This window comes from Natrix helvetica, assembly GCF_964273705.1.
Source record: "Natrix helvetica genome assembly, chromosome: 9".
NCBI lineage: Eukaryota > Metazoa > Chordata > Lepidosauria > Squamata > Natricidae > Natrix > Natrix helvetica.
The window spans coordinates 25,862,962-25,886,257 of NC_138560.1; the positions used below are offsets into that span (position 1 = coordinate 25,862,962).

Below are 23,296 nucleotides of genomic sequence, written 5' to 3' on the forward strand. Positions count from 1 at the left end.
GTAAATGCTTAAACATGACAAAGATGCATTAGGCCAGGGGTGTCCAAACTTGGGAACTTTAAGACTTGTGGACTTCAACTCCCAGAATTCCCCAGCCAGCAGAGCTGGCTGGGGAATTCTGGGAGTTGAAGTCCACAAGTCTTAAAGTTCCCAAGTTTGGACACCCCTGCATTAGGCTAACAGCAGGAGGACTTCCTTGCAGCAGCCATCCCCACGCCATGGCTGCCCAGGATTCAGCTTCTCTCATGCCCAGGTTAGGTAATCTGTCTATCAAAGTAATCATTCTGGTTACCTGACAGCAAGACCAAGATCAGGGTGCAGAGGTGCCTCACCACACCTACTTTGGAATTGCTGTGATGCACTATGAGTTGGATTTTGAGAAGAAAATATTGGCTTAAATGTTCCACTTCTATATCTGGCTACCACAGGTTCTCTTACGTCCCTGTAAATGAATTCCACAGTTCTGTTAATTAGGACATAATTATTAGTTATGTCTTAGGTTATTATTAGGTTTTTTGTTGTGATGTTTCAAATGTTTGCCCTAAGAATTTGATCTCATCAAGATAGGCAATATTGAAGATGTCACAAAAAAGAGGGCGTCAACCTATTTTCCAAAGCACCAGGGCAAGGAGCAAAGGATGGAAACCAATGAAAGAGAGAACTAATCTAGGACTAAAGAGAAATTTCCTGACAATCAACCAATGGAATGTCTTGCCTTCAGAAGTTGTGGGTGCTCCAACACTGGGGGATTTTAAGAAGGACATCCATTGGTCTAAAATGGTCTAGGTTCTCCTGCTTAAGTAGGGGGTTGGACTAGAAGACTTCCAAGGTCCGGTCTGTATTCTGCTAATATAATTCAGCTGTAGCCACTGTGGTTGCTGATTGGTAAACCATCATTTCTCTTGGAAGCAGAAAACATCCACATGTAGTAGGTTGAAAGATGGCGTCTTTATCCACACCACTATCACAATTCAGAGATCCAAACCAGGTTTTATTTTTATCAATATAAGAGTGTATGGAGCAGATTTCTCTATAACCTTGTGCCCTCTGGGTATAGTAATTGCAATTCCCAGTTAGGACTGAGGAAAGACACTCTTCGGAATCATGTAGAATCTCCCTATCCTAACCAATTCAATTGCTGATTTTCGATGATCTAGATTCCAGTACATCCAACAAGTACAACTCCTTAAGAAATTATCTTCTTAAATAAGACAAGAGTTTGAGGGACTTGTGATACTTACTCTTAAGGCTGGACTGATGTAGCTAGGCCCAAACCCTGCCAAGTAGCTTCAAGCCAGCAGATTTCCATGGTGTGGACAACTTAACCATCCATGTCCAACCTGATCATGATTAGCCTTACCTACACTACGAGCTACAATGGTTTCTTACCCAAGGCCTCACAGCTTTGGGCCTCTTGTTAGGTTAACCCATCATCCCCCTGAAGGGTCAAGCCTGGAGCAACCCTTCTTCTGAGGAGGATGTGTGCCTGCTTCTCATTGGTGCCAAGTCCCTGTCTTCCCCTCTGGTCTTCAGGTAACACAAGGTTGCATCACAATGGAGGCTCAAGTTTCAAGATGTCCAATCTCAGTTTCACCCCTCATCGAAGGACCTTGTCTGGGCAGGAAAAAATGATCTAGCATCCTGGGCTGCAGCCAATGCAGACCCTGGTCTGGGTGGAGAAGGACAGCGATGTATAGACTTTGTGATGACAGGATGTCCTGAGAATGACAGACGAGCGAGTGAAAGACACGATGGAGGAGTTTCTTCTCTCCCATGGTTACCAGATGGGCAAAACCATTGGAGAAGGAACGTATTCAAAGGTCAAAGAAGCCTTTTCAAAAAAACACCAACGAAAAGTGGCTGTGAAAATTATAGACAAACTGGGAGGACCAGAAGGTAAGAACCAGAACACAAAAAGTTAAAGCAAGGCAGAGCAGATGGAATGGGAAAGGGCGTGTTGTTAGAAATAACTGGATTTCAGTTTCCAAGGGCCAAATTTTCAGCACTGCAATATTTTTTCCAATAAAATTTGTCCCTTCTTTAAAGAAAATCTACACCGACATAAGCATAGAATAAAATCCACTATGGCATCAATACAAATTAGATAATTTGTGTTCTTCCCATTATATCATCATGATATATGTGATTTTACTTACTGCTCCTTGCCCCACCGATGCTTCTGTGTGTTGTCCCTATAATCTACAGTAAACATACTGTAGATCTGTGCATTTTTATTCTACCCTGTGTTTTACATTTGCAGTTTTGCAGACTTTTGTCCCTTTTGCATCTATCTCGCCAAGGGATATTTATTTGCCTGAAGGCAACAAGCTAGAAGTACCATTTCAGAAGCCTTAGAATAAGCATATCTAACATGGCTCCACTCTGTCGAGAGGCTACACCTGTTCTTGGTCCAATCTGACTCTTCTGATGAAATGTATGCCCCTGGCCTAGGAAACAAAGGAAGGGGAAGCTGATGGGGGAAAGGAACTTTTAAGAAGGCTTACAGTGATTGTAGTGTCTCTTACTTCGGTTGTATTTTGAACCATTCCAGTTGATTTTCTTATTCTAGTTGGGCCCATGGCATCACAGGCAGAAAATTCACATTTTTTCCATCTTCATATCTTTAGTGCTGTGGAAGTTTTTAGCAAATTGGATCCCATGCAAAAAAAAAAAAGACAAAAGAATGGAGTGAATGGGGACTAATGGGTGTGTGTGTGTTATCTTCCCCAAAACTTCCTTGGATGTTATTATTTATGATCAGGAGTAACTTCCAGAGCAAACTGCTGCATGAGTGATACATGCAACACTTTTTAAAAGACTTGCAACAAAAAGACATTTAAGCATTTGTAAAGTAGGCCACAGCCAGTGGTGGGTTCCTACCAGTTTGGATCGGTTCGGCCGAACCGGTAGTAGTTTGGCGGCCTGGGTCGCTGCCGGTTCCAGCGGCCTGGGTCGCTGCCACGCTCCCGAACCGGTTCCCTGGGAGGCGCTGTCGGCGGTGCCATCTTGTTTTTAAGTTCTGCGCATGCGCAGAACAATTTTAATTGCAGGCGCGCAGACAAGCAAAGTGGCAGTAGTGCCTGCCGGAAGCCACCCCTGACCACAGGCGGCTACTTCTTGTTAAAATAAAATGATGTAGGACAGGATACACAGTTGGCTGAAAAACTGCACTCAATGCGTAGTCCTTAATGATACTACATCTACGTGGAGGGTAGCAAGCAGTGGGATATCACAACGGTCTAAGGCCCAGTACTATTAGGGGAATTTGCAGATGACATCAAGCTGGGAGGATAGATTAAAAATGCGGGAGGATTTTGACAGACTTGAACATTTGGTCCTTTCCAGGAAAATGCAATTCAGTGGTGAGAAAAGTAAGGCACTTACTTATTTAGGCCCATAAAAAACTAATGCATAGGTATAGAATAGGTGGTACCTAGCTCAACAACAGTAACTGTGAAAGGGTCCTAGGTCAGTGGTAGGTTCCTAACCAGTTTACTACCGGTTAGCTGAGCGTGCGGGGCAATTGAATGAAAAATACCCACAGCAAAAGGAAAACAGCTGAGGAGCGGCAATTCAAGCTGCCACCCCAGATCAGCTGGGCTTCGGAAACTGGAATAAAGGTAAGGATAACCCAGGGGCAGGCAGGCAAGGCCCACTTTCAAAGGAACAGAGAACCGGTTCGCTCTCCGTTTGAAGGCAGCACTACCGGTTCAGGAGAACTGGTCCGAACTGTCCTAGATGTCCTGTTTAGGATAAGTATGAGCCAGCGGTGTACTGCAGCTGCCAAAAAAGTCAATGCCATCTAAGGATGCATCAACAGAGGAATGGTATCAACATCGAATGAATTATTAGTACTGCTTTATACTGCCTTAGTTAAGACCACACTTAGAATACTGCGTCCAGTTCTGGTCACACAATACAAAAAGTTGCTAAGACTCTAGAAAGAGTGCAAAGAGCCACAAAGATTATGAAGGGTCTAGAGGTGAGGCACACAATGAATGATTGAGGGAGCTAGGCAAGTTTAGTCTAATGAAGAGAAAGACGAAGGGTGACAGAAGAGCAGTCTTCCAATACTTGAGGGGCTGTCACTGAGAAGACAGGGTCACCCTATTCTCCGAAGCACGGAGAGCAAGACAAGAAGGAATGGATCAAAGATTTTTAAAGAGAGATCCAACCTAGAGTTAGGGAGAAATTTCCGGACAGTGAGAACAATTAATCAATGCTTGACTCCCGGAGTTCTGGATGCTCCTTTACTGGAGGTTTTCAAGAAGAGATTGGACCGCCATTTGTCCAGAATGGTATAGGGAAAGGGACTCCTGCTCAAGCAGGATATTGGACTAGATGACCTCCAAGGTCCCTTCCAACCCTTATGTTCTAAGCTAGCAACCATATACAGGTCCGGGAAAATACCAAGGGGTATTGGTTCAGCTTAAATTAGGCCCTGACCTCTGACGTTCCAGGTCAAATTCTAAACTTCAATATTCCAACATTCCAGCCAAAAGAGTTGGGATTTCATTTTGAAGGCCTGTCTCTAGTCAGGCAGGGAGCCTTGAATAACCACCCCAGCCTTATAAAGTCTTGTCTCAAAGGAGGCTGACTGCCCTGCCTACTAATGTCCTTTGGCCAGGATCATTTGCAGGTTTTGCCAGTTCTCCCCCCCCCCGCCCCATCTGAAACTTTCAGACATATAATGGGATGAAATACAACTGAAGGAATCATTTCATTATTTCAATTGCTGTACATTCAAACTATATTTAGTCCAATGGATTTTGGGACTGGCCCCTTTCTCTTCTTGGGGTTTGACACAAATTCAAAGTCAACTGCTGTATAATCTTTACTGCAGTTGTTACTTATTCAGATTTACCACAGTTAGCACAATGATGGTTTAGCTAATCAATTGTTTTTGAGTTCACCTAGCAAACTGATCTATAAATCAGGGATACTTTCTCCCAATAATCTATGCAAAATTTTGGATTTATTTGAGGCTGCATGCCTCTAAGATACAGAATTATTTTACTCCACCCATTCCTGGGGTCATTAACCAGGGATGGGGGGGGGGCGCAGGGAGGGAGTATTTTTAAACCTGTCTTGCAGAATAGAAGCAAATGTCATGGCCTGCTCTCTGCTTTGCCTGGAAAAGTCCCAGGAGGCATTTGAGTAGCACAAAGTTTGAAAACCTGCATAATAGATTAAAAACCATTAACGTGTATGTTCATTTTTTGCCCAACCTAAGCTCGGTGAAATAATTTGCTTATTGAAGGGAGCCTTGCAATTTCATTTCAGGGCTCACAGCACTGCAAAGTTTGAGAACCTCTCTTCCCTAAATGCCCCCTCCCCACAGGCCTAACTGGGTGCTTTAGCTGAACAGCACTGAGATGCTATGTTCTATTTTAGTCATTTACAATTCTGTACAATTAGAGAAGCATGGACGAAACCACATGAGAAAAATGTTTCCAGCACCATCAGAAAAACCCCATTCTCCTTCTCAAGGGAAATGATGACATTGGGAACATTAGGAGGAGCATAACGTTCATCTCTCATTAGCTATGGTCTTCAGACTTGTTGTGATTTGGCCAACTCTCTCTTTTGCCTCCCCAGAGTTTATCGAGAGATTCCTGCCTCGAGAGCTCCAGATTGTCAAGCGCCTAGACCACAAGAACATCATCCGGGTGTATGAAATGCTGGAGTCCACAGATGGAAAGATCTATCTGGTGATGGAGCTGGCAGAGAATGGCGATGTCTTCGACTGCGTCCTGCAAGGAGGACCCCTGCCTGAGAGCCGGGCCAAAGCGCTCTTCCGTCAGCTGGTAGAAGCCATCCGCTATTGCCACAGCTGTGGGGTGGCGCATCGTGACCTCAAGTGTGAAAATGCCCTCCTGCAGGGGCTCAACTTGAAGCTGACAGACTTTGGATTTGCCAAATTGCTCCCCAAGAACCGCAAGGAGCTGAGCCAGACCTTCTGCGGCAGCACGGCCTACGCGGCCCCCGAGGTGCTGCAGGGGGTGCCCCACGACAGCAGGAAAGGCGACGTGTGGAGCATGGGCGTGGTCCTTTACGTCATGCTGTGTGCCAACCTGCCCTTTGACGACACGGACATTCCCAAGATGCTTTGCCATCAACAGAAAGGGGTGTCCATCCCCGGCCACTTGGGGATCTCCGAGGAATGCCAGGACCTTCTCAAAAGCCTCCTGGAACCAGACATGATCCTGAGGCCTTCCATCGAAGAAGTGAGTTGGCACCCATGGTTAGCAAGTTCCTGAGGACAGGACCATGTCAAAACTCTCCCCAAATAAAAGGGGACAGGCTGTTTCCAAAATGCTCACATATATTTTAACGTTATGCTCAGTTTCTAGTCTATCCTTAATCTACCGAGAAGGGAGGCATTTTAAATATTCCCCTCTCATCAGGAACTGCATTCCCTTGTCCAAAGATGCCTGGAAAGGTGGTTACAAATAAGTTACAAAAGGCCAGGAAAAGTAGAGTGAAGATGTCTCACCCTAACCCTGGCTGGAATTTCTTTCTCAGACACACAGAATCACTTTGATATTGTTAAAACTAAGAAACCTCCCCTAGGATTCAAGGCTGTAGATCTCCTCCCTGGCTGTTCTTCAATAGCCTGCCATCCATTGGCCTCCAGGATATCCCAATTGGAAAAGGGAAGGAGGTGCCATCATGCACCAAGCCAAACTTCTTGATCCAACCAGCATTGTAATTCAAATGAGCTGGTAGAAACACCGTTTCCAACCTGGTGCCTTTTGGATTGGTCAAAATAACAAATCTCAGAATTCCTAGCCAAAGTTTCCACCTATCTTGGGAGGAATAACTGAGGAGGATGTTGTGTGTTCTAAGGCAGAGTTTTTCTGAGCCCCCAAGACAGAAATAAAGAGCCTGGAGACTGCCAAGAACTGAACTTGGGAGCTCAGCTGTACAAAATATGGGCAAGTAACGGCCACTCCAGGATTTGTTTTGTGACACACAAAACATTTTGAATTTGAAAAGAATCAAACTGGAAACCCCACTTTCAGTGCATACCAGGCCGTCTTGAAAACTTGGGGGAACAGATCAAACTGTCGTTTCAAGAGTGAAGATTGAGATGCCCCCCCTCAAGTTAGCAAAAGAATCAGTTTCCCAGGGTAGCTCACTCAAAATGGGGCATTCCAAATTCAGAATGGTTTGGATTCTAATTATTTTGAGCTCCCTTAACTAGCAAATATATTGAGAAAGCTCCCAAATGCTAGCAAGGCTCCTAGAAAGTAATGTTTTCCATTGCAGCTCCTATTAGAGGTTTGGTCCTACAATGTCATCCCCTTCCGTCAGCACAGCCAATGGCCTGACTGGGTTTGGGAGACAGCCGTAGTCCCAACGTCCCTTTCACTTTATGAACTTGGCAAGGCAGGTTGGAGGGGATGAGCCTCTTCATCACCACCTGCCTTGGCCTTCTGGCTGGCTGATCAGGAAGTGCGTCTATCCATCAAATCCTCTGGGCCCTGCCAAGTTCCATTGGGGCAATGCCCCTTGCCCTCATGTCTGGCACAGAAAAAAGCCCAGGCCACCCAAGATATTTGCTTGAAAACTTATAGAGGATGAAAAGAAAAGAATCACAAAACCAATACGGTCATTTCTGTAGAACTCCTTTAATTGCCATTAACGGCAAATCTGTAAAATGTGAAGAGAAAGTCATAATTACAAAACTAACAGCTGTTAAGAGTCACTTGTTCACCCCAGCTAGAAAACAGTCCAGGGAGATGCCATATAATTTAAAAATGAGATAATATTGCACACAACCAAGAAAAAGAAAATAAAGTAATTACGATGAAACCGGAGCCCTCGGATGTCTCCCAGCACCAATACTAGACTCTAGAGCAGAGGTCTTCAAACTTGGCAACTTTAAGACTTGTGGACTTCAACTCCCAGAATTCTCCAGCCAGCTCTGCTGGGAGTTGAAGGCCACAAGTCTTAAAAGTGCCAAGTTTGGGGACCCCTGCCCTAGAGCAATGTTTCTCAACTTCTGCAACTTGCCACAAGTGGGAACCCCTCCCTGTTGATGGCACAGCATCTCAGGGTGCCTGTGTCATCAAAGCGCAGCCAGCCCACAGATCCTACACGGTGGAGAAACGCTGCTCTAAGGCTACCCTCTATTCTGTTCCATCGCCACCAACACTGAGAGCTGAGGGTGCTTTTCCAAGGAGCCTCTTCCTTGCTCATTTACCTATCAGCTCTTCTAGACTGTCCAGTAACGAGGCCTGGTCCAGATGGGCCTATTTATGCATTTACACCCTCCCTAGAGGTTGGTCAGCCCTTTAGGAGAAATCACCAGAGTTCCTTTCAAGACAGATATTCTCCCGATCCAGAAAGCTTAGTTTGATATATCCAAAGAGCAGTTTTCTCAGGAGAGTGATGGAACTGGACCGTGTACAATGCAAATGTCTTCGTTTTTTAAAGCACTAAATTATTCCAGAACTGCAAGCTTTGGTTTGCCATGGAGCCCACTCCCAGCTGTCCTTTTAAATCAGAGCGGCTAGAAGCTCTTCAGACTGGGCCGTGTTCATGGATCGCCACACATCTATCCACACTCCTTCAATTGGCTGAATCACATCCTTGCTCGCATTTCCCATGGATGACCAACTTGGAAATCTTTCCTCCTCTTTAATGTCTTCTAGTTTCAGGGATGGCTCTTAAGTTAATTGTTCTTCAGACAGGTACTGATTTCCATGATCTGGTGGCACAGGGGAGCCCTGAAAGCCAGTCTTTTGTCTTATCAGAAACTCCTCACTGACTCTGAGACTAAAGAGCTTCCACAGGCACGGTGTTGCCCTTCTCAACCCTGCACACAGAGTCACCTTCTCAAGAGGTTTCCTCTCTCAGCTGCTGCTTATAACACGAAACAGGAAAGAGAAGAGCAGCAGCGACTCCTTCCTTCCTCTCTGGCCCTTTGGGAACCCATTTGAACGTTGTCCTGCGGGAGGGAAAGGGGTGGCCTGCACACGCTCAGAGCAGCTGCACTGGGACAAGAGGAGGTGGGATGGCTCCAGTCTGAATCCATCCCAAAGGAGTGAAAGCAGGGATCCTGGCCCATTTCAATGGGCCAGCTGGCACTGCTTCCATTCAAATTCAGCTGGGTGTGTTGAGGAACACCTGTTGGTGCATTGTATCCCAAGAAGAGAAATCTGCCTTTGGGACCCATTTTTTTTTAAAGCATGGTGAGTTCTAAAGTGAGACATAATTATAGTCAGACTCCATTGCAAGGCAGCAATAGCTAAATCTGAAGCAGATCAAAAGGGGGGAGCATCACTCTGCCCCCCATTTTCCCTAAAAAAAAAAGAGAAGATGCCTGTACAGATTATAATTTAGAGAGAACGTAGATAAGGAAGCATCTTTGAGAAGGGTGGAGAACAACCAAAACTCTCAACACAAGCACACTGCTTCCCAAAGGTTTCTATCTATGGAAGAGGATCTACAGATGCCCCCAACAGCATCAATGCAAGGGGAAGACAGTTCTGAAGCTTTGGCAAATGAAGATGCTTCCAGGAAGATCCAGGGTGCCTCTTCCTAATGAGGCAAGGGATACTTGAGTCCAAGCAACACTGTAGAGCACTCGCTCAAGGGATTTGCTACCCCACACTGGGGCCCTTTCAAAGAGATCTTAGCCATGATTGTGACAACCCAGGAGGAATGTCCTCTGTGCCTCTTTCCCCCTCCATAACTGGAACTTATGCAAGATACTCCAGGGGATTATATCATGGTCCCAGGACAATAATTCCATTTGTAAAAAGTGCTTCACTTCCCCAAAAAACGGACCAGCTTACATTTGGGGGTAGGAGAAGAGAGATGGATTCATTTATGCAAAAGTTAATTCCAAACCAGGCACTATGAGTCTTGGGGAGTGGGGGAGATGTCTGTAGGAGCCAAAATGCCTCACAGTTTCTTCTTAGGACTGGAGTTCCCACGGGTAAGCAAAGAGATTTGCTCCTTCAAGTCCTTAGAAGCTGTGTGGGTTTCAAGACACATAACACGGCATAGCTAGCAAGCTATCAGACTGAAAAAAGATAGGTAGGATAATCCTAGTTATTTCTGAAGATCACTCAAATAGGGATAATTCACCCCACTCCATACTAATCCACTCTAAAATGCCAAAAGAAGCGAGAGAATGAAACCAAATCCATTCTGCCCGGGGAGGGGCACTGTCTGAAAAGAGGCCTCCGGCGCACACACCGGTTGCACCATTGCTCTTCGGCCCCTCTGTACAACTTAGCCACCATCGGGATTTGAGCAAGGGTTCTAGCCCAAGTTCCCAAAGAGGCCTTGCACAGAGATGAGGTGTAGCCAGCCCAAAACACTTTTACAGGAGAGAAAGGAACCAGTTGGTCTGTGATTTAATTCACACTGGATGGTGCGGGTGCAGGGGGGAGGGGCGAGGCTGAGTCCAAGGAGCCCATGGAGAGCAAAGGCCCTTGTTATTCCCAGTCCTCCCATTCTTCGTCTTCCATCTGCAAATGGGAGAGAGAGAGAGTCAGACAGACTGTTCAAACAAAGGTGTCATTTTAGAAAAGAGGTTACAAAGAGATCGAGTGGAAACTCTGGAAGGAATTCCACAATGTACCGGAATGGATCCCCATTTTAAGCATTTTAGTTGTTAAACTGAACTTGGCCAACTTAACATTCAAGCCAATATATTTTTAAACAAAGATTGTAATTTTATCTTTCCCACACTTTACTTTCACTGATGTACCTGCTCAAGATATTATTCCCCCAATCAGAATGTTCACTAGGAGCATATATTTCAATATAAAAGGCAGCTCAATATTAATGGAAAAACCTTTAGATGGATACACATATTCATCTGAAACTCTTTCCCATCTGCATTGAGATTTTGCGTGTGCGTGTGTCTATGTGTGTGTACGCACATAAAAAAACAAGCTAAATAGAAGCTCAAGGCCAATGCTGAAGTTTCTGTTTCCTTTTTTTAATTTAATCATGCTTATTTATATCTTGCAAATCCAACTAGCTATAAGTCAAGCAGTGAACTGCTAGGCCAGAGCTCCATCCCTGCAGATGCTTTTCTTGAGGGAGGAGCTTCTTTGCCCACCTGGATTAGCGTTTCTAGACCGCCAGAGTTTCTGCAATACTGGTCTAATAGAGGGAGAAAGCCATCTACTCCTCAGCCTAAATCAGCCAATATAGTTGAATCACCATGTACTAATTAAAAGGGGGGGGGGCAGGGAGAGAGAGAGGCAGGCAGGTGGGACTGTTTAGGATTCTGAAATATGTAGCTCTAATTTTGGCTAGCACTGGTTCTTGTGGCCAGAAGCAAATTCTAAGACTGCTTTTAGCACGTGGCTGCTTTCCTTTATATAAAAATTATTATTGGTTGGGGAATTCTGGAATACATCTTAAAGTGTTCTTGCAAAGTTTCAGAAATAGTGATTTAGAACATGACAAAGTTCCAGTCCCTTGTTAACAGAAACATGTGGCAACCCCCCAAAATCTCTTTTGAACATCCTTTTAAGGCTGCAATCCAACGCACACTTTCCCTATCAAGGATGGTCAGAAAATCAATGGGGACAAGAATCCAGAGAAAGTATGGACAGTCAGCATTCAACGTCACATTTCTCTTGCATGTCTGAGAGGAGTCACCTGCCACATACTCCCAGCTTCAGTTCCTTATCACGAGAGGCACATGTCAAATGCCAAATGGATTTTGTTCTGCTCAACTAAGGTCCAGCAAACAGAAGGTATTATGCAAGCCTAGGCCTCTCCCCATTACTTCCTCAGCTGCATCAGACTATCCCTAAGCGCTTACCTCTGCCGCAGAGATGTCTACTTTGGCAAGGGCCAGCTGAACCTCTTCTTCTGTCATATCCAGGTCAAAGTCCTTTTCCCAGTCCTCACTTATATCTGTGCTTGAGCCTGAAACAGGAAAGAAAACACCACACATGCTCCGTTGCAAAATAGCAATAGCATGTAGACATATACCGACTCACGGTGCTTTACAGCCCTCTCTAAGTGCTTTACAGAGTCAGCATATCGCCCCCAACAATCTGGGTCCTCATTTTACCCACCTCAGAAGGATGGAAGGCTGAGTCAACCTTGAGCCTGGTGAAATTTGAACCACCAAATTGTAGGCAGCCGGCAGTCAGCCGAAGCAGCCTGCAATACTGCACTCTACCCACTGTGCCACTGAGGCGCAGGCTTTTGAAATCTAACAATGAACATTTAGCAAGCAGCCACTGAACCTTTCCATGCAACAATTAGTGGATGCCAGCTTCATCAAAACCACCGGACAAGCAGCCGCCTTAAACGCAGCAGCCTGGCTATTTTGCCAGAATCCTCAAAGCTTGAAAAGGATCTTGCACTGAAACAATTCCAGCTGTCATTTCTCTCTCTAAACATCCCTTCTCGCCCTATTGGCAATCTGTGTCTTCTCCGGTCTCCCGTACTGAGTGCTCCCTTCTCCACTGGGAACACCCAAGGTTACCTGGGTGCATGACCAGACTTTACCACAGATATATATATATATATATATATATAAAACTAAGAGACCATTAGAAAAAGTGTAATGTTTCCAGCCCTTCACCTTTCTTCCCGTTATTGGACGGTGTGGACTTTCCACTGTCCGAATTGAGCTCGAAGAGTCGCAGGTCCAGAGGTGCGTCCTCTCGCAGAGTCTCTGTCCTGTTGCCTGACTTGCTCTCTGCGTGGTCCTTGGACTGCTCTGAAGAGGCCTTGCCCTTCTGGGGAGGCGGAAAAGGCTGCGCAGGCTTCCCTGCTTTAGCCAAGGAGCTTCCCTGCTCGTCTCTGCGAGCTTCCTGCAGCTTCGGGGAATCGTCCCCAGCTCCTGCAAGTGGGGCTCCAGTCTGTAAGGGAGAGGCAGGCCCAACGGTGGGGTTTGTGACCTGAGTCACCAGGGAGACGCTCTCGCTGCTTTCTGAGGGGGTTGCCTCTGCTGGGGCGGGGCTCAGCGTGGCCCACAGCTCCACCGAGGCCTCCAGGGTTGGAACGGCTTCTGCTGCCAAGATGGAGGGAGCCAGCAGTGCAGGCTGGGAAGACTCTGCCTGGATTACCGCTTGTGAGGAGGAGGAAAAGGATCCAAGAAATTCCTCTGGGTCAAGAGAAGAAGAAACACGGATGACATAGGAAAAAAGGTCAGGGGGAAAAAATATGAAGTAAATCAACCTAGGTAGCCCTCAATTTACAAACCAAACTGGGACCGGAATTTCCTTTGTTAAGTAAGGTGGTAATGAAGTTAGTTGTGCCCAATTTTACATCGTTTTTGCCACAGGTAAGGGAATGGTTTATTATTATTATTAAGGTTTAGGTTTATTAAATTTATAGACCGCCCCCTCTCCCCGCAGGGACTCGGGGAATGACTGTCGTTATTAAGTGAATCATGCTGTCGTTAAACAAATCCAGCTCCCCCCATTAACTTCAATTGTCGGAAGGTTGCACATGGCCATCACGTGACCCCGGGACCCAGTAACTATCATAAATAGATGCCAGTTGCCAAATTCTCATCACACAACTATGGGGATGTTGTGACAGTCATAAGTGCAAATACCAGTCATAAGTCATTTTTTCAGTGCCGTTGTAATTTAAAACAGTCACTAAGCGAATGGTTGTAAGTCGAGGGCTACCAAGATGATACTCCAATGATAGTATCATCCTCGCTGGACATAGTAGAATAAAATAGGATTTTTTCTTTCTCTACCCCTGGCTCCTGATCTTAAATTCCTTCAGCCCTGCAGGAGTCCCGAAAGGACCAGGCCCTTTCAGTGAATGGTCAGAGCTTATGGCTCCCTTACCTTCCTCCTCCTCCTCCCATCCTGGGTCTTCCGAGTGAACACCCTGTTCTGCCCGCTGCTTCAGAGCCTCCCTCCGGAGCTCCTCCTAGGATGACAGAGGATGCGCACAACCGTCAGCAACACCCCAACTGCCTCTGCTGCCAAATGGGGACGGGGAGCAAGGGAGCAAGCACACACAAAACCACAGCTTCCAAGCAAAACCCATTCTCCCTGGGCGAAGTCCTGCTTTTCTGCAAACTCACCTGCTCCAACTGGTGCACTCTATAGAAGTACCTCTGCCAGAATTCCGAGTGGGAGACGGCCACCGGCACCTAAGGCCATCAGAGGAGGGAAAAGCGTAAACTTTCCTAAACTGTTATTGCCTTTGTTTCACCCAAGATGCCAAAGAGCCACACTTGCAACCCCGCCTTTATGGAGGTGTGCATTAGCCATTCCTCCAGGGACGACCCATGAGTGGACAAAGGGCACAAAAAAGGTTGCACATAAAAATAAGCCCTTCCAGCAATTCTAAGAGCAAAACCCAGAAGATGAAAAGGAAGTTTCCTCCCTCAATTCTGCTGCTTCTTGGAAAGAAAAATTCCAATGCTTTCCAGCATATTCTGCAGAGACTAAAGCTCCATATCACACACCAGCCCGCTGAACAAGTTAAAGGAACACACAATGCCAGAGATTTTCAAGCCACAAACCTCTCTGTGTTGGCTTGAAGAAAAGATGGAAGAACCCAAGGAGCCAAGCTTACCATTTTGGAGTAGAGGGAGCGGATGGATGGGCTGTTTCCCAGCAACTCCGATATCTCTCCTTTCTTCTCCTCCAAGCTGAAGTGCAAAAGCCAGGCCTCAAATAGCTCAGGTGGTCCTGTAGAAGAAAATACTACGTCTACCAAACCACCACAGCTATGCCAAGATGTGCAAAGAAGATAGCCAAAATCACGCCAGCCTCATCAGCCCATAAAACTAAATCCCATTTTCTGCACTGACAAAGCTGGATCTGTGGCCACAACCCTACCTCCTGATCAAAGGACATGGATTTTTCAAAGCCGATCTTCCTCCTTTGTTCGGGAAGCTACAGGCTTAAATAACAAGACAGGAAGAGTCTGATGGATCAAATCAAGGTTCTAAAGAAGCATGCTAGAAAGAGGAGGCATAGGAGACCGAGATGTACTGTGAATTTCATAACTACCATATGCAAACAAACGTATCATTATACTCCATCTTTTATTTCCTAGAATAAAAAAATCCAAATTCATTAGTCTTCCTTACCAAGAAATTCACCAGCATGCTTGGCCTACCACCACAGAAGACAATGTACCATCACCTTCAATGCTAAAGAGCAATGTTCACACGCCACCACTATCCCCTACAGGAGAGGGGAGCGTGGGGCATTTTCTCTCTCTGCCCTCCAGCTTGGAGTCAAGCAAGCCCCGCAACCATTCCTGGCCAATTTCCTGTGGTTCCCATCTGTTGCCCGGAATCCACTTGATCTTTCTACTGTAGACTTAACAGCTAGAGATTTGTTTTTTGTAGCAGCAACTTGTACTCTTGAAAGGTTTCCTTTTATGAACATTAAAAACATGATATGAACTGCACTCATTATCTTGTAGATGGCTCCCCTATTTTTCCAGAAGGACTTAATTCTATGTAATTCTCCTCTCCAAGCTTCCCTGCCTCTGATTTCCTCTCCACTTACCATCAGGTTCGTTGCAATAAGTGGCGGGGTCAGACTGAAGGCTATAGAGCCGAGCCTGGAAGAGAACAGACAGGCAACATTATATGAACAAGAGGCATTCACAGTAGGGAGGAGAGCTCTATTTTAGAGGGGGGCTGCAAAGTACCTTGGCACTGTCATACAACTCTGTGGTCCCAGATGGAGTTGCCATCAGGGTTATGACATCACAGTCAATGGTCTTATCTGGGGAGGGTGCAAATGTGTCTGAAATAACACCCAAGAAGTTGGAGAGTCCTTTTCTCACTTTTTCTGTTGTCCCCGAAGAGCTTTCCGTCTTTACACAAAAAGAGACAATGAACAAACAAAATTAAGCCACAGAAAGAAGAGATGGTAGCATCCTACAAAGTTTAACCAAGGGTGAAGTTATATGTCAAAGCAACACAGAGTATAAAAATCCAATAAAACTTTTTAAAAAAGAAACTTAGCCAGTATTTTCCCCTGGCTATGCATCCCTACATCTGAATAACAAGAACCGTTACTTACAGCCAACTTCTCTTTGACCACACTGGCAGTAGCAGCAATGGTGCAAGCTGTATCATGTTGGACCACCTGGGTGAATTCCGTTAGATCCCGTTTCATGAACTCCAAGGCCTCTGTAGACTGTGGAGAGAAATAATGGGTGCACTGACTTTTGTATGATAAATCAGAGCTTCTGCAGAATTTCAAACAATTACTGTTACTTAAACAAGGAGATGCAGCGATATGGCAATGGTGGAGCCAGAAATCTCTGATCACTCCAATATATGACCAGTAACAGAATACAACGGAATCTTTAAAAAAATCAAAGCTAGATATCTGATGGCTCAGTTGTTGTTTTATTACACACTGTTTCTATTCCAATATATTAAGTAAAATACCCTTTTCCAGTTTGAAAAAAGGCTCAAATTAATAATAGTGCCTAATTAGTAGTCATGTATTACATGTATGCTCTGAATGGAGAATACCATTTCCAACCAAGTTAGCAAGTTTACTTTAATGTTTTAAATTTAAGTATCTGAACAACAACAGGATGGAGTTCTGGATGCTTTTTAAATTGTACTTAATTGATGGAGGAAGCCTTTAAAAGACAAAATAACTTAGCGTCATTACTGGATTTATAACAACATGAGTAAGGCACTATTATTAACCAGACTTCATTACTGGATGAAGCAAAGGCAGGTGATTTGTTTAAAGCCACCTGGCAAGTTTGTCAACAAACAGGAATTTCAACTGGCATCTCGTCATTTGTAGTCCGAATCTCTGCCACATGCACCAATCTAATTCTAAAACTTATCTGGAAGTTGTTGGGTTTTTTTTTTTGGGGGGGGGGGGGAGGGAGGAGAAAAGAAAAGCAGAGAGAAGCAGTTTGCCAGGAGACCCAGTTCCAAGTCTGGACTCCTATCCCAGCCCATTGCAATGCAAAACAAGCAAAGTCTTTTCTGCAAAACCAATGACTGACCAGTAATACATAATTTAAAAAACAATCTTTTCAAGGATTCAAGCAATCAGTATACCTCAAAATTAAGAAGTACTCCCAAAGTTGCTCCTTTAGGTCATCGTTCTTTATTTATTGCATAATTCCAAAAATTCTGCCTACCTTGTCTCTGACCGTTTGAAGGCTTTGCTGTAGCCAGCTTCTCCACCAGCCTCCATCTTCCCTGTTACAGGAGAAACATATAAAGCTGAATAGTTTGTAACTATGTTTTAACATTTGGTGAATTACTTGAATCCTGCCAACCGGAGTACCTTCAACAATCCTAATCATATTCTAGGACCTTGTACGAATTAATTTTGCAATCACTATTTGGTATAGTGTTTGATTTTTAAATGAGATATTAGCATATATTAAAATATTTTTCTTTTAATGAGTAACAAACTTGAGTGATCCCAATGAGATTTGTTTTTAAATAAACCCAATTAGAATTGAGAAGCACAGCAATAAAAAGCAGAACATCAACTAATAATATTCAAAGACAATTATACAAATGTCCAGGGTGATACTGACTATGTACAGTAAGGTATGACACTAGTTTTGGCCTCAAATTCAAGCTTCCTGAATTTGCCATGTGTAGAAAAAGTAAACAAAATAAACATCCATTGTTCTAGTAGCACAAAAGAAAATTAGCCTGTGAGCCCATTTTTCAGCATGTAACTTAGTCTGGGTGGCAAAAGAGAAGGAAGGCTTACTGGAGTCCCCATCCTCTAAGCCAGAGGTGGGGAATCTTGGCCCTTTCGCGACTTGTCGACTTCAACCGCTGGAATTCCTGAGCCAGCCAGCTGGGAGTTGGCAGTCCACCAGTCGTGAAAGGGCCAAGCTCTGCTCTCGCCCAAAGTGTCTCAACCTCGGCCACTCTAACTCCCAGAATCCCCCCAGCCTGGCTCTGGTTCAGCGGCTCCAGTAAAAGCACCGCCGTTTGTCAGAAAGGAGCAGGGGCCCGAAGGACTTAAGAACCGCCTCATTCAAGCCGGCCAAGAGGACTGGATTCAGCCCCTCCCAGCGGGGCTCTCCAGGCCGCCCTGGGACCCTCCGCGCGCCGCCTCAGCGCCTGTCCCGCCCCCCGCCTTCCCGGCGCCCCCTCCTCACCCCGGCCCCCCGCCTCTCCCCAGAGCGGTTCCGCAGCTCATCTTCCGGCTCTCCCAGCAGCGCCAGCGCCTCATTTCAGAAACCAGAGTGCGAAGATCTTGGAGAGAAGGGCCGAGCGCTCTTCACATGCCCAGAGAACCCTCGCTGCCTTCCCCCGCCCTGCCCCCTCCTTTGCCGCGGCGCCGCCCCCGGCGATCTGCTGAAGCTCACCCTTCCGCCATCTTGGCCGCTGACGTCACCAATATTTACTGACCTTTGACACGCCATTGAAGCCCCGCCCCTCCGCGGCGCAACAGCTGCAGCTTCCGGCCGTTCCCTGACCTCCCGTCACCACAAATACGTTTCCGGGCGCCTGTTTTACCACCCGGGGTAAAGAAAAGGGACCATAGAGGATTCTGAACGGCGCGGATGCCCTTCGTTGCATTCCAAGCAGAAGAAGCCGATCTTTTCCGGACACTCTCCATCCACGTTGTTTTCGCAAAAGGTTTCCACCCGCTTGTGTAGCAGGAACCGGAAGCCAGCGCACAGAACGGCTTCTGTAATTAGAAAAGCTCGATGGTCCGTTCCGAGTTGGCTGGCAGTTCCGGCTACGGAAGCTGCCGAGGGTAAAAATATTTGCTCGAAAAGCTATTAGAATCCCCACCCCCCCTTGGTCGTTTCCAGGAGAGTAAAGGGGGAAATGGGAAGGTGACGATTGCAAACCACGCGGAAAGGGGGGGAAACCTAGAAAAATGAATGGAGCTCTAAAGCTGCTTTTCTATAGTCGCGTCTCAGTTGTTCCTGGACCGAAGACCACCTGGAAATAAGAGAAGAATAGAATAACAGAGGAAGGGAACTTGGAGGTCCTCTAGCCCAGGGGTGTCCAAACTTGGGAACTTTAAGACTTGTGGACTTCAATTCCCAGAATTCCCCAGCCAGCTATGCTATGCTGGCTGGGGAATTCTGGGAGTTGAAGTCCACAAGTCTTAAAGTTCCCAAGTTTGGACACCCCTGCTCTAGCCCAACCCTCTGCATAAACAAGAGACCCTGTGCTATTTCATACACGTGGCTGCCTGCCCAGTCTCTTCTAAAACGCCTCCCGTGAATTGGTTCATTGTTCTCGCTGTTAGTTCTGTGTTGCGCCTCTCTTCAATGATCTTCCACCCTTCACTTTTTGCCCTGCCTTCAGGTGCCTTCCAAAACAGGCTGTGCCCCTCTTCTTTGTGGCAGCCCTTCAAACACTGCTGTCATGTTGCCCAAAGTCCTTTTCCATAGATTTAATTAAATTCTGTCATTTGTATTTTTCTTTTTTTTTATTTCATATCTTTTATTTCTATATCTTGTCTAATGTTCCTATTTAACACTTCCAAAGTCAATATAAATACCGGTAGTAGTGGGGACAGTGGACATCCTTGTCTTGGGCCTTTCTTTATATTGAAGTTCTCTGTCATGTCTTGCTGAAGGCCAGGAGGATGGGAGCCGATTTCACCTCAGGGGGCAAGATGCTTCAAAGTGTCGTGGCAGAGAAGGCTCTTCTGGACCTTGCCAACCAAAGCCCCTTGACTGATGGGGTCCACAGCACAGCCCTTCTGCAAGCACAGGTGGGGTGGGCCAGACCCATTGGGGTGAGACGGTTCCTCAAGTAACCTGGACCCATTCCAGGCAGGCTTTAAAGATGATAACCAACATCTTGAATTGCACACGGAAGCAAACCAGCAGCCAATGCAGCTCTTGGATCCATTCTGGGGGGCCCAAAGACTGCCTGTGCCACCACATTCTGCACCAATTGTAGCTTCAGAATGCTCCTTAAGGGTAGCCCCACACAGAGCACATCACAATAGTCCAAATGTGGGATGAATGAGTCGGCAGAGGAACTCCTGATTCATGAGAGGCTGCAACTGGCACACAACCCAGAGTTGGCAAAGGCTCTGCTAGCACAACTGTCACCTGCTCTCTGAGTTGTGGAACCCCCAAGTTGTGGGTCATGTCTGTCTGGGGTAGTGCTGGAACCCCACCCAGAACTAAAAATGTTAAAGTTCCAGACCTTGAAGCACCTAAAGCCACTCAGGCTTCCCAGAGTTCAGCCAAAGCCTGTGGTCACCCATTTAGGCCCCACGGCCTTCAGGCACCATAGAGGACAGTGACAGCCTCACTTGGATCACTAGGGGTGGAGATTTGAAGTTGAGTATCAACAGCATATTGAGGATACCTCATCCCACAGTAGTGGATGGTCTCACCCACGAGTTTCATAGAAAAAGGAGTGGGGAGAGTACTGAGCCCTGTGGCACACCATAAAAGAGCAACCATGGGCTGGATCTGTCACTTCCTATTGGGATCAACTTTAGAGAAAGCCAAATCCAGCACAAAACTGCATTGCACTGCCCAGCCCCAATACAATGTGGATACAAAGCCTTCATCCAGTGAATTCCAAAGTGTTCATGTGCCTTTGCTGCTCTCCAGCAGTTGTCTGTGTGTTAACGCCTCGCCTTCTGAGAAAGGCAGCTTGTCTCCACATGCCAGAGACTGACGAGATAAAACAGTATAAGAACCTAAGTATGTAGAGAGGTGAAAATTAAAATGATAGCTTGCTTGCTCTGTGCTAACATCCTAATTGAAGCCCTCACTTTATTTACAGTTTTATTTTTCATTATCTAGCAGTTAAGTAATAGTAGAAGGAAATCTTGTATTAAATGGAAACCATTCTTAAGTAATACGCAGGTATCAGTTTATTTCTGACAAATGGTAAATTGAGTAAAAAAAATTTTTTTTAAAGGACAGTCCTTCTATAGAAGGATTACTCCAGACATCTATCAACTCTCATTTCATTCCTGGGATTATTAAAATGGGAATTTGATCCCTGGATTCTCTCTGAAATGTGTCTGACTGCCAGTATTTGCAACACAGGACTGTGTTTGCCATATAAGATTATAGACATGTTCAAGCACCTTCCAAATGTGGGATTACTAGGTCTCCATACCTACATAGGTTTCTCCTGGCCATGTCCTTAAATTTCTGGGTAATAGAACAGCCAGGACAAATAATGCTTCAACCTTTAAAGGTTTAACAATGGCCTGGCTTATGCCATTTTCCTTTTAAGGTCTTGCTCTTGTCAGGCTGGCTTGTGGCAGGGCAAGGATGATGTTTGCTGACCTATTGATCGGCCAAAATGTTGATGGTGTAGACTTGGCCACAGCATCCACATTTTGGCTGATCTGCTCCTGGCTGGAGATGGGGCAGGGCCAAGGCTCTGGGGCAGATGGGTTGGGAGTAGAAGTGGCCCGTGGTGTTGAATGAGGCGCTGGCAAAGATAGGGGTGCAGCCACAGGGTTGCAAGGCTGATGCCAGTCCAGGCCTTCTTTGATTTGGAGAAGAGACCTGATTGTCCCCATGCCCTGGGACAACAAGCAGCGACTTTGGGTTTTTAATTTAAGACAAATGGCTCTTCCCTTGAGGCCTTCCTTGGCAAGATGGGTTAATAATGCTGACCTCGTTTACTAAACAGCTGGAACAAAGAACAAGACTTTGATTTGCAGCAGTAACATTCCTTATTATTGTCCTGAAAACCTTGGTCCCTTTAAACTTTAAAGAATGTTCGGAAAAATGTTCGGCCCTTTAGCATGTTCACTTCATCCAATCTGGCCCTCTTTGAAAAAAGTTTGGACACCCCCGCTTTAAAGATTATAAACAAGAGTAGCTTGGAAACAGCTGTTGGGGGTAGCAGCTGGAAGGTCCAGCTGGGAAGGCTCCTGCTGCGGCAGCGGCTTCTTGGATCTCACCTGAGCTTTTTAGCAGGGACCCTTAATCCCCTTCCCCTGAAAATGTGCCTTTGAACAAAGAGGCTCAGCTACAAAAGGTGATGAAAGGTATCGATTGCAAGGTTACCATCCCAGAGGGCTGTGCCCTGGATACTCAGAGCAGGCTCTTCCATAACTCCACTTTTGGGGAAAAGGAACAATTATTGGGAAAATAATGGCATTGCAGAAGAAGGGAAGGCAGCCCTTTAAAGCACGTCTGTTGACACACAGACACCTTCACCTCCTTCTGGAATAACTGGATGGGCAGCTGCGGTGAAGCTGACTTTCTCACATTGCTGATTGGAAGCAGACGGTGTGAATCCATGGGATACTTCACTGGCCCAGCGTATTGGGGGGGGGGGAGGCATTAGCCATCCCTGAAGCCCCAGAAGGGCCTTAATCAGGCAAGCAAAGATCTGACACAAAATGGCACAAGGAGCAGCAACCAGACAGTGAGAGGAAGCTTCACAAAGCTGGTGTGTCTCCTTGTAACGCAACAAGTTTGTACAATCCAGCAGCTTCTTGGTCTGACAGCAGCCCTTTTATAGGGAGCTGTCAGACCCCTTAACCAATAGGATTCAATCTCTGTTCCCGCCTCAACAGAGGACCTTGTTGGAAACTATAGCAGACAGAGTTAATATCTAACAAGGACTATCCTGCCTCCATCCATGACTAGTAGAAGCAGCCAAACCACAATTAAAAACAAAACTACAGTTGGGATTTTGCCAGTCAACTGAACTGTCGCACACAAGTGACAATTCAAGAGACAATGTAAGGAGAAACTCAATAGTGAGAACAGCTTGCCTTCAGAAGTTGTGGGTGCCTCATCACTGGAGGCTTTTAAGGGGAGAGTGGACAGCTACTTGTGAGGAATGGTACAGGGTCTCCTGCTTGAGCAGAGGATTGGACTAGAAGACCTCCAAGGTCCCTCCCAGCTCTATTCTGGTTTTGTTTGGTTGGTTGATTGAAGGCTTGAAGGAAAAGCACAGCATGGAGGAGAAGAGGCCTGGAACGAACTGCCCTTGGGGGACCCTGTTGGAATTGTGGTATAATTCCAGCCCCCAAGGCCTTGTGGGGCTTCTCCCCCATCTATGGGTTCACAAATGCCCAATTCGCAGTCATTTGGAGTCATTTCAGGAAGAGCTGAGTAGGAGAATATCTTGTGGGAGAAGAGGCTGAATAGATGGAATAGGGATTAAAGATGTGTTTATGTTTTGCTTTACCTACCAGGGATGCCTGCAGGGGTGGTCAGGAAAAGCCCAGATGGTACCTGTGGTGGTGCAATTAAATATCTGGCATTTTACAGATGGAGATTTTACTTGCCCCATTCTGGGTCCATTTTTACTTTTTCAATTGCACTTTAAGGACGTCCCTGCATCCCACCCACCCCTTTCCTCTGACAATACCAGGTACTTTCCACTGATGGCAAATACTTT

General features: G+C 45.9%; 2 protein-coding genes across 4 annotated transcripts; one reads left to right on the plus strand and one right to left on the minus strand.

Moving 5' to 3' along the window:
• Nucleotides 1-1,724: 1,724 nt before the first annotated feature.
• Nucleotides 1,725-6,260, plus strand: TSSK3 (testis specific serine kinase 3; the record flags this gene model as incomplete). The annotated part of the gene is made up of 2 exons (XM_081962181.1): nucleotides 1,725-1,896; nucleotides 5,599-6,260. The coding sequence occupies 2 exons, from the start codon at nucleotides 1,725-1,727 to the stop codon at nucleotides 6,258-6,260; spliced, it is 834 nt and encodes a 277-aa protein (XP_081818307.1).
• A 1,359-nt stretch (nucleotides 6,261-7,619) lies between these two features.
• BSDC1 (BSD domain containing 1) lies at nucleotides 7,620-18,485 on the minus strand. Of its 3 annotated transcripts, none has more exons than XM_081961586.1 (11): nucleotides 18,341-18,485; nucleotides 17,101-17,161; nucleotides 16,008-16,124; nucleotides 15,631-15,798; nucleotides 15,486-15,540; nucleotides 14,539-14,654; nucleotides 14,042-14,110; nucleotides 13,800-13,884; nucleotides 12,575-13,099; nucleotides 11,801-11,907; nucleotides 7,620-10,487 (listed from the first exon to the last, which is right to left on the minus strand). In XM_081961586.1, the coding sequence occupies exons 1-11, from the start codon at nucleotides 18,352-18,354 to the stop codon at nucleotides 10,455-10,457; spliced, it is 1,350 nt and encodes a 449-aa protein (XP_081817712.1). In that variant the 5' UTR covers nucleotides 18,355-18,485; the 3' UTR covers nucleotides 7,620-10,454. The 3 variants fall into 3 exon arrangements, with proteins under 3 accessions (XP_081817712.1, XP_081817713.1, XP_081817711.1); XM_081961587.1 differs by having other exon boundaries at nucleotides 18,298-18,345; XM_081961585.1 differs by lacking the exon at nucleotides 18,341-18,485 and adding an exon at nucleotides 18,088-18,234.
• Nucleotides 18,486-23,296: the final 4,811 nt, after the last annotated feature.

Coding starts and splice junctions, on each gene's coding strand:
- BSDC1 (XM_081961585.1), bottom strand. CDS start 18,161: ATGAGGCGCTGGCGCTGCTGGGAGAGCCGGAAGATGAGCTGCGGAACC. Junction 14,111..14,538: donor GCTCCCTCTACTCCAAAATG/GTAAGCTTGGCT, acceptor TGATGGCCTTAG/GTGCCGGTGGCCGTCTCCCA. Junction 13,100..13,799: donor ATGGGAGGAGGAGGAGGAAG/GTAAGGGAGCCA, acceptor CTCTTGACCCAG/AGGAATTTCTTGGATCCTTT.